At 44.7% G+C, this 16,620-nt stretch overlaps 1 protein-coding gene across 1 annotated transcript in view; it reads left to right on the top strand.

The window, feature by feature from the left end:
• Positions 1-16,620, top strand: part of FAM160A1 (family with sequence similarity 160, member A1) — a 100,051-nt gene that overhangs the window by 68,487 nt on the left and 14,944 nt on the right. The window contains exons 6-7 of the mRNA XM_008570014.1: positions 488-567; positions 14,009-14,199. Of these exons, the coding sequence (XP_008568236.1) occupies positions 488-567; positions 14,009-14,199 (271 nt within the window). The remainder of the gene's footprint in view (positions 1-487; positions 568-14,008; positions 14,200-16,620) is intronic.

Below are 16,620 nucleotides of genomic sequence, written 5' to 3'. Positions count from 1 at the left end.
GTGTGTGTGTGTGTGTGTGTGTATTAGGGAGTCGTAGAGGGCATGTTTATCTGGATCTTTAAAAGTTGGAAATATGGGGCCGACCCTGTGGCGCACTCGGGACAGTGTGGCGCTGGGAGTGCTCCCGCCGCAGGTTCAGATCCTATATAGGGATGGCCGGTGCGCTCACTGGCTGAGCGTGGTGCAGCCGCTCACAAAAAAAGACCAAAAAAAAAAAAAAGTTGGAAATATGAGTGTAGACATTTTTCTAGGAGGATAACTGCGTAGTGGTGTAATTCCAGGCAATGGGTTTCTAACCAAATCCTCTAAGAGAACTGATATTCTGAATACACATTCTTTCTGGCAGCAACATGCTTTTTATCAAAACTGCTTTAAAAAAAAGAAAAAACGGCCATTTTATTTTGTAAATCTGATTTATTTACCATCTGTGGGGAGTAGAGTTATCAGTCCAATATCTGAAATAGAATGTGTGTTTATTGCTTCCCAGCTTTGTGTGGTGTCCCTGGCATTATTCAGAACTCTCATTGGTTTACATTGTGAAGATGTGATGTTGCAACTAGTTCTAAGGTGAGTTTCCCCTTTTGTTTAAAAAAGTTTCCCCTTTTTAAAGAAAAATTCATTCTGTACTATTTTATTTTACTTTGGTAATATAAGCTAAATAGGAACCATGCTTCTAAGGAAGAAGATCACCAAGAATGTCAGTTTACTTTTTGGATTATTTCACAAGGTCAGTTTTCGTTTTGCCATTTAAAGTTTTTAGGGGGACATATGCATAATATAATTAATATGTTTCTGGAAACAATAGAATGTTTGGAAATTTTCAGAAGTACTGTGAAAGCTCCTTTGGTCTGTGGTTGAATGTCTTTCTCCCGAAGTACATTTTTAGGGTAACTTTGTCATTGAAAACAACTCTTCCNGATTATTTCACAAGGTCAGTTTTCGTTTTGCCATTTAAAGTTTTTAGGGGGACATATGCATTATATAATAAATATGTTTCTGGAAACAATAGAATGTTTGGAAATTTTCAGAAGTACTGTGAAAGCTCCTTTGGTCTGTGGCTGAATGTCTTTCTCCCGAAGTACATTTTTAGGGTAACTTTGTCATTGAAAACAACTCTTCCAAATGTGAAATGCTGTTAATATATAATTCATTTGACTGCTGCTTTGGTAATGATACACATCCAATGTGTACTGTCTGATCTGTATGTTTCAATTAAACTCAGTAGGTATTTAATGAGTACTTTCTGTGTACAATTCAAAGGGCATAAGGTGTAGAGTAGATGAACTGAGAAGGACTTATGTTCAAGGTGGCTAAGTTATGTCCTACAGAAGTACAGGTGGGAAAGTTTTCACGAAGTGGATGGTATTTGAAGATGGGTATTGGGGGTCAGAGTGGGCTACTATTAATGACATTAATTTGGCTATTTAGGTAAGGGATTCAGGAACACCAAAACATGTGTTGGCTCAGCTATGCCTCTTCTTCTTGGGTCCCTGAGGGAAGCAGAGATGCTTCATTAGTAGCTCAGAATTTGGCCCTGAATCCCAGCACAGAACTCTAGTAATCCCAGGCTAGACCATGGTGCCTTTCTTTCCTCCTTTTTGCTAAACCCAAATCCCGAATCTTGGTATTGACTACTGGAGTGATATCCACCTGGGCACCACAGGAAATGGAGCCAGGGAGAATGTAGCCCCAAAGCTGAGAGAGGAGCAGAGGGCTGAGGTGGAGAGGACTCCAGAGGGATAGTCAGCCAGGGTTTGTGTTCTTGCACTCCCTTCTGGTGGTGTGGAAACAAAAAAAAAGAAAAAGACAACCAGTGTCCTCCAGCATGTACCCCACGCCCCTCCTTCCTTAGTGGACTTTCTGATCCTTCACTTGACTGGTCCTTGGGAATTAGGATAAATGAAGCTGAGAATGGGGTAAGAGGGAGGAGACTTGGGCTTTCCCTAGTCCACATTGGGGTTTTGACATAATTTGAATAGAGATTACTGAGGAGAAGGCATTCCAGGTGGATGTAATAGCATTTCCAAATACATGGCTCTGGAAAACTAAGGGGGTGTCAACGTGTGATTCTGGGGATAGCAGCAGCGGCATTGCCTGGGAACTAGTTAGAAATACAAATTCTCAGCCTCTTCCCAGACCAACTGAATCAGAAACTCTGCAAGTGGGGCCAAGCAAGCTGTGTTTTAACAAAGGGATTCTGATGCACCGCTAAGTTTGAGAACCACTGGTTTGAGGAATGGTGCGGTGTACGTGTAGCATTGTGCAAACGTGAGTGATTAAAAAATGAGCCTGAAGGACTTCTGGTCAAGATGGCAGAATAGACGGTTCCCAGCTCCACTCTCTCCCACAAATCAACCAATTTACAACTATAAAAAAGCAATGACAGCTAAGCTGGGGCCACTAGAGCTCATGGGAAGAGGAGGAGACATCTATAGAGTGCATGAAGGTGGAGGAAGCCACGATGAGAGAAAGAAAAAAACTCTCTGTTTCAAGCCCTGGCTGCTTCCAGGCTGGAGCTGCTGAGCGAATGGAGCAGGAGCTGACAAAAGCCACAGCTGTGCTCTTTGGATGAAGTTGCTTGGAGGTGGCAGGGGAGAGGAGGGCCTTGGTGGCCCCCAGGCCAGCAAGACCACTAATAGGGTTCCCGTGGACCCACATAGGAGCGAGGAACCACAACAACTGAAAAAAAAAGGAGCCACTCAGAGGCCAGTGAGTCATCACAAGGGACTGGTGCATGGCCCATCCCGTGGGAATTGTTTGCAACACAGGCAATGGAGGAGACTGGCCCACTGGGAGAACACTCGGGCACAGCAAGGAGAGCTCATCTTCACCCCTATCCACCTAGGACCACTCAGAGGACACTGGTCAGGAGTATAGAATAGCATGGGATGCAGATTGATGAAAAGACTCGGGCCTAGACCAGAGTTTCTACATAACCCAGGTGCACCAGATCTCACTAGACCCGGAAGTACCTATAAAGTCAGTCATTAAAACCTGACCTGCACAAAAAGCCTTCCCTAGGGAATCAGCAGCAAAGCAGCAATTTAGATAACCACAGAGCTCAAGTGCTGGTCCCCACAGGAAGTTCCTCCACTTTAGAAGTAAGCAAAGGACAACAGATTAGTTCCAGCACAGAGTTTAAGTGGTGTGAACAGCAAATAATCCAACACAGAACTGAAAGAAAAAACAAAATACCTGCAACCAGAGACAAAGTTTGATATTAACTAGTAAAGGTCTCATTTCACCAAAGAACACCTATACCACCTAGAAGGACCAGAAGTCCCTTGGGCTACCAAGCCAAAAACGGGGGAGAGCTGGGGCCTAAGCAATGCCCCCCAACCCTGCAACCAGTCCCGAGGGTGGGGGATGAGGGTCTCTGCCACGGCCCCCCGACATGTGCAACCACCCTAGTGCCGACCATCAAGCTGCCACATGAAGTGCCTCGGGCTCTTCTGAGCCAGGGCAGTGGGGGACCAAGTGCTTCAGCCAGGTGACCCCAATATCTGCAGCCAGCCCAAGGATGACTGCCAAGCCACCGCAGGAAGTACCCCGGGCTCTCCTGACCTGTGGTGGTGGGGGCCTGAGGGACTTGGCCATACCCGCCTGACATCTGCACCTAGCCCAGCAATGACAAAGCCACCGCTGGAAGCCCCCCAGTCTCCCCTGTGGGAATGAGGGGGGTGCCACAGGCTTCAGTCCCACCCCTCCTCCTTCCTCCTTCTTCCATCCCATTTCCTTCCCTTTCCCCTCTCCCCCTCCCTCCCAACTGCTCTGCANAAAAAAAAAGAAAAAGACAACCAGTGTCCTCCAGCATGTACCCCACGCCCCTCCTTCCTTAGTGGACTTTCTGATCCTTCACTTGACTGGTCCTTGGGAATTAGGATAAATGAAGCTGAGAATGGGGTAAGAGGGAGGAGACTTGGGCTTTCCCTAGTCCACATTGGGGTTTTGACATAATTTGAATAGAGATTACTGAGGAGAAGGCATTCCAGGTGGATGTAATAGCATTTCCAAATACATGGCTCTGGAAAACTAAGGGGGTGTCAACGTGTGATTCTGGGGATAGCAGCAGCGGCATTGCCTGGGAACTAGTTAGAAATACAAATTCTCAGCCTCTTCCCAGACCAACTGAATCAGAAACTCTGCAAGTGGGGCCAAGCAAGCTGTGTTTTAACAAAGGGATTCTGATGCACCGCTAAGTTTGAGAACCACTGGTTTGAGGAATGGTGCGGTGTACGTGTAGCATTGTGCAAACGTGAGTGATTAAAAAATGAGCCTGAAGGACTTCTGGTCAAGATGGCAGAATAGACGGTTCCCAGCTCCACTCTCTCCCACAAATCAACCAATTTACAACTATAAAAAAGCAATGACAGCTAAGCTGGGGCCACTAGAGCTCATGGGAAGAGGAGGAGACATCTATAGAGTGCATGAAGGTGGAGGAAGCCACGATGAGAGAAAGAAAAAAACTCTCTGTTTCAAGCCCTGGCTGCTTCCAGGCTGGAGCTGCTGAGCGAATGGAGCAGGAGCTGACAAAAGCCACAGCTGTGCTCTTTGGATGAAGTTGCTTGGAGGTGGCAGGGGAGAGGAGGGCCTTGGTGGCCCCCAGGCCAGCAAGACCACTAATAGGGTTCCCGTGGACCCACATAGGAGCGAGGAACCACAACAACTGAAAAAAAAAGGAGCCACTCAGAGGCCAGTGAGTCATCACAAGGGACTGGTGCATGGCCCATCCCGTGGGAATTGTTTGCAACACAGGCAATGGAGGAGACTGGCCCACTGGGAGAACACTGGGGCACAGCAAGGAGAGCTCATCTTCACCCCTATCCGCCTAGGACCACTCAGAGGACACTGGTCAGGAGTATAGAATAGCATGGGATGCAGATTGATGAAAAGACTCGGGCCCAGACCAGCAAATCAACCAATTTACAACTATAAAAAAGCAATGACAGCTAAGCTGGGGCCACTAGAGCTCATGGGAAGAGGAGGAGACATCTATAGAGTGCATGAAGGTGGAGGAAGCCACGATGAGAGAAAGAAAAAAACTCTCTGTTTCAAGCCCTGGCTGCTTCCAGGCTGGAGCTGCTGAGCGAATGGAGCAGGAGCTGACAAAAGCCACAGCTGTGCTCTTTGGATGAAGTTGCTTGGAGGTGGCAGGGGAGAGGAGGGCCTTGGTGGCCCCCAGGCCAGCAAGACCACTAATAGGGTTCCCGTGGACCCACATAGGAGCGAGGAACCACAACAACTGAAAAAAAAAGGAGCCACTCAGAGGCCAGTGAGTCATCACAAGGGACTGGTGCATGGCCCATCCCGTGGGAATTGTTTGCAACACAGGCAATGGAGGAGACTGGCCCACTGGGAGAACACTCGGGCACAGCAAGGAGAGCTCATCTTCACCCCTATCCACCTAGGACCACTCAGAGGACACTGGTCAGGAGTATAGAATAGCATGGGATGCAGATTGATGAAAAGACTCGGGCCTAGACCAGAGTTTCTACATAACCCAGGTGCACCAGATCTCACTAGACCCGGAAGTACCTATAAAGTCAGTCATTAAAACCTGACCTGCACAAAAAGCCTTCCCTAGGGAATCAGCAGCAAAGCAGCAATTTAGATAACCACAGAGCTCAAGTGCTGGTCCCCACAGGAAGTTCCTCCACTTTAGAAGTAAGCAAAGGACAACAGATTAGTTCCAGCACAGAGTTTAAGTGGTGTGAACAGCAAATAATCCAACACAGAACTGAAAGAAAAAACAAAATACCTGCAACCAGAGACAAAGTTTGATATTAACTAGTAAAGGTCTCATTTCACCAAAGAACACCTATACCACCTAGAAGGACCAGAAGTCCCTTGGGCTACCAAGCCAAAAACGGGGGAGAGCTGGGGCCTAAGCAATGCCCCCCAACCCTGCAACCAGTCCCGAGGGTGGGGGATGAGGGTCTCTGCCACGGCCCCCCGACATGTGCAACCACCCTAGTGCCGACCATGAAGCTGCCACATGAAGTGCCTCGGGCTCTTCTGAGCCAGGGCAGTGGGGGACCAAGTGCTTCAGCCACGTGACCCCAATATCTGCAGCCAGCCCAAGGATGACTGCCAAGCCACCGCAGGAAGTACCCCGGGCTCTCCTGACCTGTGGTGGTGGGGGCCTGAGGGACTTGGCCATACCCGCCTGACATCTGCACCTAGCCCAGCAATGACAAAGCCACCGCTGGAAGCCCCCCAGTCTCCCCTGTGGGAATGAGGGGGGTGCCACAGGCTTCAGTCCCACCCCTCCTCCTTCCTCCTTCTTCCATCCCATTTCCTTCCCTTTCCCCTCTCCCCCTCCCTCCCAACTGCTCTGCAACAACATCATAGAATGTAAAAAATAATAAAGTTACATTTTCTTTAAAACAAAAATAAAAAAAGCAAAAAAAAAATGAGCCTGAAAAAGTTGGTTGTGGCATATTATGGAGGGCCTTACAGAGTTGTCATTTTATGGGAGATTATGACCTATTAATTTTTTAAGTTTAAAAGAGTTTTTGGACTTTTTAGGGTTTTAGACCAAGTCATCAGTAACTAATCTTAAGGCATTTAACAGAACAAATCCAATCATAAACACCTTGGGTATTCTGGGTCGAGCATTAGTTAGCTGTACTAAAAGGATTACTTTGGCTCCCCATCAGGTCTCTACTGATATGACAGAATGCATTAGCAAGGCCTGAATGAAATCCAGAACAACTTGGCAAAGCCCTTTTTTATTGCCAAAAACCAGGCTTTTACTCCAACATGGGTCAAACCTGATTTATTTAAATGGTAAATTCTTAAATACTCCTCCTTTGGTGGCAGGAGCAGCAGATGTCTTTTTCAGTGTACCTGCAAGCCTGGCCTTGGTTGGGAGGTGCAGAGCTTACCAAGTCTGCATCACAAGGTCAGATTTAGCCCAGGTGGTAGAAGCTTTTGCTTGCAGGCTGTTCAGTGACCTTTACAAGGTGAACTCTGATCACCTTTTGTCTGTTCGTAAAGCAATGCCTATGTGTTAAAAGCTGTCCTCAGAGACGGCATTAGTAACGGCTTCTTTTGAGACCCAGACCTTATGAAGATGGAGAAATCAGCTCATGGTTGAATTATGTACATGTCCTAGTCAGGGCTAGTCATTTTCAGGTGGATAAGGACAGATAATTTCCCAGGAAAATGCCTGAAAGGTATGCTGTCACAAGTTCTGGATGGAATAATGAAAAACTTGCCCTACCTGAGGTTGGAGATGGGCTTGACCGCCTGGTCCTAGGTTTTTTTAGCCCAAGTTTCTTCTTTGTTTCTGTAATTAGGATGATGGTGATAATAACATAATAATATAGTTGCACTTTATTGAATATGTCATCTATTTCTAATTCTGCTGTGCTGCCTGGGGGAATCCATGAGAATGAAGAGAGGACTTACACAGAAGTTGGTTGGGCACATAATAGGCATGTAAGAAACCACTGTTCCTGGTCTCCTTCCTCTGGACTGCTGGTTTGACTTGACTTAATCTCGTTTTGGAATATGCTGCCTCATACAGTTATCAGGAGGATCAACCATGGGTGATATCTGTGAATATTTTCTGAAATGCTGTAAAGTATTACCCAAATTAAAGGAAGGGGAATTTTCTAGAAAATGCACCTTAAACTATTAAAGACAGTGTCTTTTCTGATTTAGGATCTGTATCAAAAGCAAAGACAATGAAAAACTGTTATTCTTATAGTCATTTAAACTTTAGGGACGTTATTGCCTCACTGCATTCATTTGAATGTACATGATAAACTTGTGGATCTGAGAGGCAGTAGAGCAGTGAAGATTATGTGAGTGCTTTTAATGAAGTTATTTGTCATATGATAAATAAATGACTATATGTCAATTTTTGTTGCAGCCCAAGTACTCAAATATTGACATTTCAAAGTGGTAAGCCATTTGTAATTGATATTAGTTTTTTTCCTTTGGCAAAGTATCAGAAAAGTAAGTGGAAATAAAGTACCCCCAAAGAGAGGATATTATAGTGAACAGAAAACTAAGGAGAAATTGTCCACCTCCATGATGTGACATATGATAGGCCAAAGGCAGGCAGGAAATTCTGACACACAGTGTGAAGTGACGAATCACCCCATGCTCTTGGAACTTCCCAGTTTAGGCAAAATTTAATTGCTCAGTACCTTGAATGCCATTTGTAAATATTCTGGTTAGGGTGTGTTTTTCAGAAGTGCTGGTCCATTGTCAGGTTTATAAACTGTGTTGCCTTTGTGTTTAGATAGAGGCTGTTTTTGCTTGAACAGAAGCTGTGTACACTTCAGTAACATTTCCACTTTGCATAGGAGTTGGGGGTCTGGGAGAGAGGGGGAAAAAAAGCCAGCCAGTCTAGGGGGAGATGAATAGGAGAAATATGGACAGAACTTCTTTGAACAACAAGCAATCTTTTTGAAATTCACTAACATCGCTTTGTCGATTTGTGTGTATTGGCACATTGTCAGGGTTATCTCAGAAGAACCACTTTGCTTACCTCATTGTACTGCACTGCTTTGTTTTGTGTGTTTTTACTGTCCTTGCAGCAATAGGCAATATGTATAATTTGTTACCAATTGGATGTCACTGAGTTGTTTCAGAAGTGATAATGATTTATTTTAGTGAGTGATGTCCAGGAAAATAGGAAATTGGGCAGTCCAGTTAGCTCAGTTGGTGAGTACAGCCTTGTAACACCAAGGTCAAGGGTTTGGATCCCCATAGTGGCCAGCTGCCAAAAAACAAAAAAAAGAGGGAAAGAACAAAGGAAATAGACCCAGGGTTATAGAGGGTTGGGAAAATAATTAAAACAGGGGAGACAATATGGACAATATATATAATATAATTTCCCTTCTGCGTTAGATGTTGGCTTCAAGTAATCTGGATCTCTAAAGTCCTGCTCTTTCCTGGTTTGGAAGTGGCATGGGTATGTTTACAGCCCTGTTTATCATAATTTGACATTAGGGAAAGAAAAATATGCCTCCTGCTTAATCCAAGCCAGCGTGGGCAGTACGATCTCCAGCTGCCGAGCCTCCCTGCTCTTTGCCTCAGAACTCTCCTGTCCTAGGTCTGCTGCCTCTGAGCTGTGGGCACAGGGACATGATCCCTTCTGTCCCTGTAGGGTGCCATAGACCTCTGGAGTCCAGATTGGGGCCATGAGTGGGACACATTACCAGCTAGTCTCCCTCACATTCAGAGGATGTGTGTTTGTGTTTAGTGCAGTATTTCTGTATAGAAAAGGTGTCTTTCTGCCCGTTCTATAGAATGAGCTGGTTCCCAGGCAGTGTGTCCCCAGGTGGGCAGGGGCAGTCTGGGCTCTTCTTCCCATCAGGCAGCCTGGAGTCCAGAGACTGGAGGCTGTCCTGAGAGTGTCTGACCCTGCAGGGGCTTTTTGTCTCCTGCTGCCAGGGCTGGTGTCCCTGGATGTGTCGCTGGGGACTCTGACCTGATGGCCCGCCCTGCTCCTGCCCTGCGTCTATCCCAGGTGCACGCTCCACCCCTGGCAGGTCCAGTTCTGAACCAGCAGATGGGAGCCAGTGCCAGCAAGCAGGGAACTCCCTGGGGAGAGGGCTGCACCCTAGGGGACGCTCTGCCTGGCTGCCGGGCTGCAGGCACCGATGCCGGCCCAGTGCTTTGTTTAGAGCCGCCCTATTTGCCATATGAGGAAGCTGGGTGGGGAGTCACTAGCACATTATCCAGAGGTACTTGTGAGCTGGGTGTGGATGTGGGACTGGGGTCTGTGGCAGCCCTGGGCTCTGAGGGTTGGACAGTGCTGTGCCTGCCACTTGCTTTGCAGACCCCTCTGTCCACTCTTCTCCTTAGCAGGGTACACGGGAGGGATCCCCTCGCAGCCCTGGCCGGGCCCTGCCTCTGTGGCTTGGGGATGCTCCCCACCACTGGCCCCCCAAGAGTGGGGCTTGGGCCATGTCCCCTGGGAGCATGGTGAGCAAGAGGGTGCGCTTCCTGCTGTGCCCTGCCCTAGGCCCAGTCCACTGTCACTGCTGCCTGTCCCTGTGTGTGACATGTTGATGTTAGGATTTTTGGGTGAAATAATCTCATGCTCTGTACGTGGACTTAAATGCCTCATTGGAAGTGATATTGGGAGGAAAACAGTTGCGAGTCACCTTTCCCACCTGTGATTCTGTTTCCCATAGAACAGTTATTTTAGATAGGGGTAGGTGGAGGAAGAAGTAACCTGGCTACGGTTGTCATTTGATTCCTTGAGTGGAAAAGTCTCACAGAGGAGTTGATGGATGCCTGTCTTGTAGAGCCAGCTTGGAGGGGTCGCGCACCCTGGGCTCGGGTTCCCAGAGCAAGTCCCAGGACAAGCTGGAACTTGGTGAGGAGGGGATGCAAGGAGGTCAAGAAGCTGATGGTGGTTTTGGGGTCTACGGGGGCCCAGCCTTTGGCACCAGGGTCACCCCGAGTCCTTGGTGTCCTCCTCTGGGGAAAGTGTTGCATTTTGTTCAATAGTATTGTTTAAAATGTATATGCTATCAGTGATTAAAACAATACTGTTTATGTAAAAACCATTTTTCTAATTCTGACAAGTTAGAAGTGAAAAGGAATGAATGGGAATATTGTAGGAAACTGCCAGCTGGTGATGGGCTGGTGTCCCCACACATGGTGTTGTCCCCTGCTGCCTGTGGGGCTGCTCTGCCTGCCCCAGGTCCCGAGTCCCGGGGGTCTGGTGGTCCTGTCCAGTAGAGGAAGGAAGGATTCCTGAAGAGTCCTGGAGAAGAGGTTTTGTGCCCTCAGGTAGAGCTTACCCCTTATATTTATAATCTTAGTTTATATAGTGACCACCTTGGAAGCAAATGCCTCTTGTATTGTTATGTACATAGTCCCTACCTGAGTGTTATAAATAAGTTGTTTTGTGTCTAAATAAAACAAGCCTGTTTTGGGGGAAAAAAGTCAGATATTTACAAGTCCCCAAAGCTAAGCCAAATCTTTGATTATTTTTATTGCTTCCTGAATTTAAATAAAATCCCCAAACAAAATAAAAATAGTATAAATGAAAAGGTAGTTTGATGACAAATACCTGTACTAAATTCCTAAATGATTTTTCTGCTATTGACAGATATTTTGATATTTGAATTTGGAATTTGGGGAGCTTCTGGTATTCATTCTGTTCTAATCTTTCCCTGTAAATGATGGAAAGACAGAGGGTCAAGGTATGGCTTTTCTACTCTTTCCTCTGGAATGATCCTTCATTTTAAAGGCACAGCAGAACTACTGCTTTGAATACTAAGAGTGTTATTCATTTGAACAGACTCTCCCATTTCCAATTTCACAGAACCTCTCCTTGAACCCTAATGGATCTCCCTTCATTTGATTTATTCAAAAGAAAATTGTTAGTTTCTACAGAAAGCATGTGTTTGCAAAGTTGCAAATTCTCAATAACTCTTTATTGTAGTATCATTTCAATCTACCCACTGGCGATATTTGATAAATAGCTTTATTAGCTTTAATCCAGTGTTCTGTTTTTTTAATACTTCAAAGAGTAGAAATCTATGTATATCAGCTTAATTCATGAAATATGCTTGGTTTGAGCTGTAAGTAACCATTGAGTTCCTGCAGTATATAAAAAAGCATTGTAGTAGTTTATTTCTTAAATAATTAATGACTGAAATAAGGATACAATAAATCCTGTGTAATTGGAATTCCCTAGGCCTTACCTGCCAAAGGGAAAAGAAGAGTTCACATTAACAATCACAGGACAGGTCTCCCTGGCTCTCACCCCAGCCACCTCATGTCAGACCTTGGCCCCTTGCAAGGTGTCAGCCACCATTTCTAGGGGTCCCCACATGACGAGTCTTACATGGATTCGTGAACAAGTCTGTCTCCACCACAGGTGTGACAGCAGTGTCTGCATGCAGTGTCCGCATGCTCTCCTCACCTGCTGGGACCCCTGTTGTTGGTGCTGCGTCACCTCTGTGCCTGCTGGGCACCTGGCCCCTTTTGAGGGGCTGGAGCATCATTGTCTTCCCTTGGTACCTGCTGGGCCCCCACTGTGCTGTGTTCAGACAGAGGTGGAAGAATGCCTCTCTCCCCTGTGTCGTTCCTGGTCACCAGAGCATCTCTACTTACAGAGATCCTCATGAAAAGCTCCTTCATTTTTCCATTTTCCTTCCAGTAGGTCTCAGATACACATCTCCAAGGCTAAGTCAATGATTAGAACAGACACTTTCCCATACTGTCCTCTTCTGTCTTTCCTTTTTGTTCTTGTAAGCTTTGACTTTCATGCAACTGAACTTATGAAAATAGATGCTACCACGTCAGACATGCGGGGTGTGTCTGGATCTTACTGATAGTAGTTTAAGTGTGTATATGCCCATGGGTATGGGGGGGCAGGGATACTGGAACCACCTTACCCAGCTGCATTAAGTAGTTACAGTGCTTGAGAAATTGTTTTATTTATTTATTTATTTTTGTGAGAACTGAAGATTAAGTGACAAGTTTGTCATTTCATTCCTGGAAAGTATTATTAAAACCTTTAGTGTAAAGTACTGTGAAGAGAATTGAATTTTTTTTTCCTCTCCTTGTCTCAGGCTCTTGTAGTGGATTAGTCATTAATATAAACTTAGGTTTTCCTCGTTAGGATCACCAGGAGATGTGGGAAACGGCTTGATGTTTACAGGCCTCAAGACATATCCTGAAAGTTGTACTTTTTTATCTTTTTTGCATGGAAACCTTAATCATAGCTTGGTTCCTCTGCACTGCCTCTTTCTCTAAAGCTAAATACGGAAACAAAAACATTCTCGTTTATTGAAAGGTTGTGATTGTTCACTTAAGGGGTCAGGCTCTTCTGGAATTACGTCCAGCACACACACATGTCACTTGGCTCTGGCTGTGAGTCCTTTATCTCACTTGCCCCATCTTTGTTTAAATAAACATTATGGTTCTTTTGAAAGTAAGCCATTTAAACACTTTATTCTACCTGTGGTTCTGTTAAGAAAGTAAGCCATTTAAATGCACTTTATTCTACCTGTGAAGCTCACTGATATGCTCCAGGTATGTCAGAAATGATTGCCCTGATTTTCTTGTCTCCAGGTTCGGGCTCTGGCTGTGAGTCCTTTATCTCACTTGCCCCATCTTTGTTTAAATAAACATTATGGTTTTTTTGAAAGTAAGCCATTTAAACACTTTATTCTACCTGTGGTTCTGTTAAGAAAGTAAGCCATTTAAATGCACTTTATTCTACCTGTGAAGGTCACTGATATGCTCCAGGTATGTCAGAAATGATTGCCCTGATTTTCTTGTCTCCAGGTTCATAATGATACTAAGATGCTTTTGATTACCTATCAAAGGTGTTTTGTGTGAAACAGGGCCCAGTGTTCCTTGGCGAGTCCTTGGCCACCACCTTTTCTCCTGGTTACCCCTGAGAACATAAGAGGTATACACTGTGGGGTGTAGTCTGCCACTGTCACTCAGTGTCCACCAGGAGCCGAGGTTTCCAGGATAATAAGACATAACTATTGAAGCAGGTCCTCCCTCCCCTCCACGTTATATGGAGGAGGCAGATGCTGAAATTATTGTGACACAGGTAATAGGGCTTTAATAGAGGGCTGTGAGCATAGTGTAGGGAGAGATTAGCTGTGCCTTGAGTAGGGAGTAGGGAAGCCTTCCCAGAGAGAGTGACGCTGAATGAAGCAGGATGTTGAAGTAGGATGACAAGGCAGTTATCAGGCAGAGAAAAGGGAAAGCACATTCCAGGTAAAGGTTACAGTGGGTGCAAAGGCACAGAGGAAAGGAGGGATTGCTTTAGAGAGGAGGAAGTGCACGGAGGTTACATTGTGAATGCCCTTAAATGCTTTGCAAAGCAGTGTTTTGTCAGAAGGAAGAAGCCCTTGACAACTTTTAAGCCAGGAAGTGAACCCTGGTGGCTAGTGTGATGGATGGACTGACAGTGGGGTGATGGTGAGTCCACCCCTGGCCACGACTAGTCCCAGTGATGGTTTAGGACATCGCAGAGACTGAATGCTTGTTCTTTTTGTCATTCTAGGTATCTGATCCCCTGCAACCACATGATGCTGAGTCAGAGGTGCGCTGTGAAGGAGAGAGACTGTTACTCTGTTTCTGCGGCCAAGCTGCTTGCCTTGACCCCTGTCTGCTGCTCCAGTGGGATCACGCTGACACTTGGGAACCAGGAGAGGGATTATATCCTCTGGTCAAAGTGTACACATGATAGTTCAGGTAGGAACTTGCTAGTGATGGTCTTTAAAGAAAAGGATGCCAAATTCCATCTCTCCCTGGGATATGTATCTCTTTGGATAGACAGGGAACAGTGTAGTGCATCTCATTTCTTTTATGAATGACTTGTTGGGGCACCTTTTCTGCTTAGTAAGGAGTTATGGACACTTTGTAATCAGTGTTCACTGACGTGCCCAGCCATCTCCTAGTCGGTGTTCCCCGACCTTTATTTTAAGTAGACTTCCTAGTGGCATCCTCAGAGTCTAAAAGTGAGCACGTGTGCTAGTGCGTCTTCTGAGACAAAAACGGGTGAGAGGTGTGGCGATGGCTAGAGCTAAGATAGAGTTAGTCCCTAGTTTCATTTCCAAAATGACTCATTTATGGAAATGTATTGTAATGATTTATATATCATTATAAAACATGAAACTCGTGGTATGGCAATAGAATCTGATCCATTTGATTGACCTAATGAAGGGGCTTTCATAAATACTATTTTTACAGGAGTTATAATACTCAATGCTCATGTGCTATTTGCCAGCTATAATTCACCTCAGACAAGTAGAATTTAAATGGCCACCTCTGTCAACCACCGTCCTCTGGCAGACAGCTGGACCAAGGGGGCATTTGTGTATCATATGGCTGTTTCAGTTCAGGAACATTTTGCCTGTCCTGTGACTGACAGGAAATGGCCCAATCCTAGTGTTGACTCAAGTATTTCCAGTCTGTATTCTGATACACTCCCCAACAATGTCATTCTGTCCACCCAGCTACAGTCCTCTTATTATTTATTTATTTATTTATTTTTTCCTTTTTGTCTTTTTTTCGTGACTGGTAACGGGATCGCAACCCTCGGTGTCGCGCCCGCACCGTGCTCAACCAGTGAGCGGACCGGTCTCTATATGGGATCCGAACCCTCGGCGGGAGCACCGCTGCGCTCCCAAGCGCCACACTCTACCGAGTGCGCCACCGGGCCTGCCCAAGTCCTCTTATTTTTAAGAGCTTGGTTACTTAAGAAGATATATGCATATTAGATATAAACATAATTTCTGAAAATTAAGGTCGTTTACTGGTTCTTGATCTTTATATAATGATATAATGTATACATGGGAATTAGCAAATTATGTGACTGTATCTTAAAAATATGAGGACACTTCAAGAAGTTCGTGGAAAAATGGAATTAAAAGATCATATGAATCTTACATGAACTATTTGATGACCCCTCGTATTTTCCTGTTAGGCAAACAAACTAGTATGGATATCTTATATTTTCTCACCCAAAAGTTATTTTTTAAAACATATTTGAAAATTGATGTCTTTTTTATTTACTATGAAAGTTGTTTCAAGAATTATTCTGTGGCTAACCTTGCCTCAGAATTAAAAATTCAAATTCAACATATGATTTTCCATAACTTGCCATCTTTTTGCCCCTGTGTGATCACATTTAATGCTTTGAAGAAGATAGTATTCTCATCTTATAGATGAAGAAATAAACTGAGAGAGAGGAATTGACTTGTTTAAATTTATACATTTGGTAGATCCTCAAATCCTAAATTCCATATTCTTCCTACTCTTTTGCCTCTGGGGTTGCCTTATAGCAGATAAATGCCCTAATGGCTGGATGGTTACATAGCTAGCTAAGGTAATTATTGTGCAGTGGTTAATAGCTAGGATTGTAAGTCTTGGCTCTGTCACTTTCTTGGGCAAATTACTTAACCTTTCTAGACTTTTTCCTCATCTGTAAAATAGTACCTGTCTCAAAGGGTTGTTCCAAGGACAAGTGAGTTAAGACACGTAAAGCTCTTAGAAGACTGCCTGGCAGGTAGTAAGTGCTCAATAAATATTGCTAGTAGTAGTTTTTGATGTCTTTTTATTTAAAGTACAGAAGAGGTAAATACTAACCTTTTAGCAGTAGAGCTATAAAACATGAATTATGTCTACTCTAATTACCTGAAAATGTGTACTCTTGAAGGCTCATTTCTGACCCAGTCTGGTAGAGATTTAGATTATGAAGAGACGTGATGGGTGTGACATCAAAGTAAGAACAGGATTTGGCGTGGAATAGCCTGTGCTTGAATTGTGGCCCTGCCACAATTTGCGTTGTGTGTTCTTTCAGCTCTGAGTCCGATTTCTTCATGTGTAAATGGAGAAAATAATATCTACCATATAGGATCATTGGGAGATTTAACTTAGATAGCATTGGTAAAGTACCTGCAACATACTAGATGTTTAAGAAATGGTAGAATATATATTTTTCCTTGTCTGAGTCTCTTTTTTTTAGGGAAAATATAAAGTTAAATGCATATGTTTTCACAGCTATTTCAGTAATGAGGGTTGGAACTTTTAACATCAAAGGCAGTCATACGGTAACACAGGAGGCATTCATTCTTAGGTTAAAATGACTATTTGGTAGTGAATATGACTTGA

This window comes from Galeopterus variegatus, unplaced genomic scaffold, assembly GCF_000696425.1.
Source record: "Galeopterus variegatus unplaced genomic scaffold, G_variegatus-3.0.2 Scaffold555, whole genome shotgun sequence".
NCBI classification, from domain to species: domain Eukaryota; kingdom Metazoa; phylum Chordata; class Mammalia; order Dermoptera; family Cynocephalidae; genus Galeopterus; species Galeopterus variegatus.
This window is presented reverse-complemented; position numbering and strand designations above follow the sequence as displayed.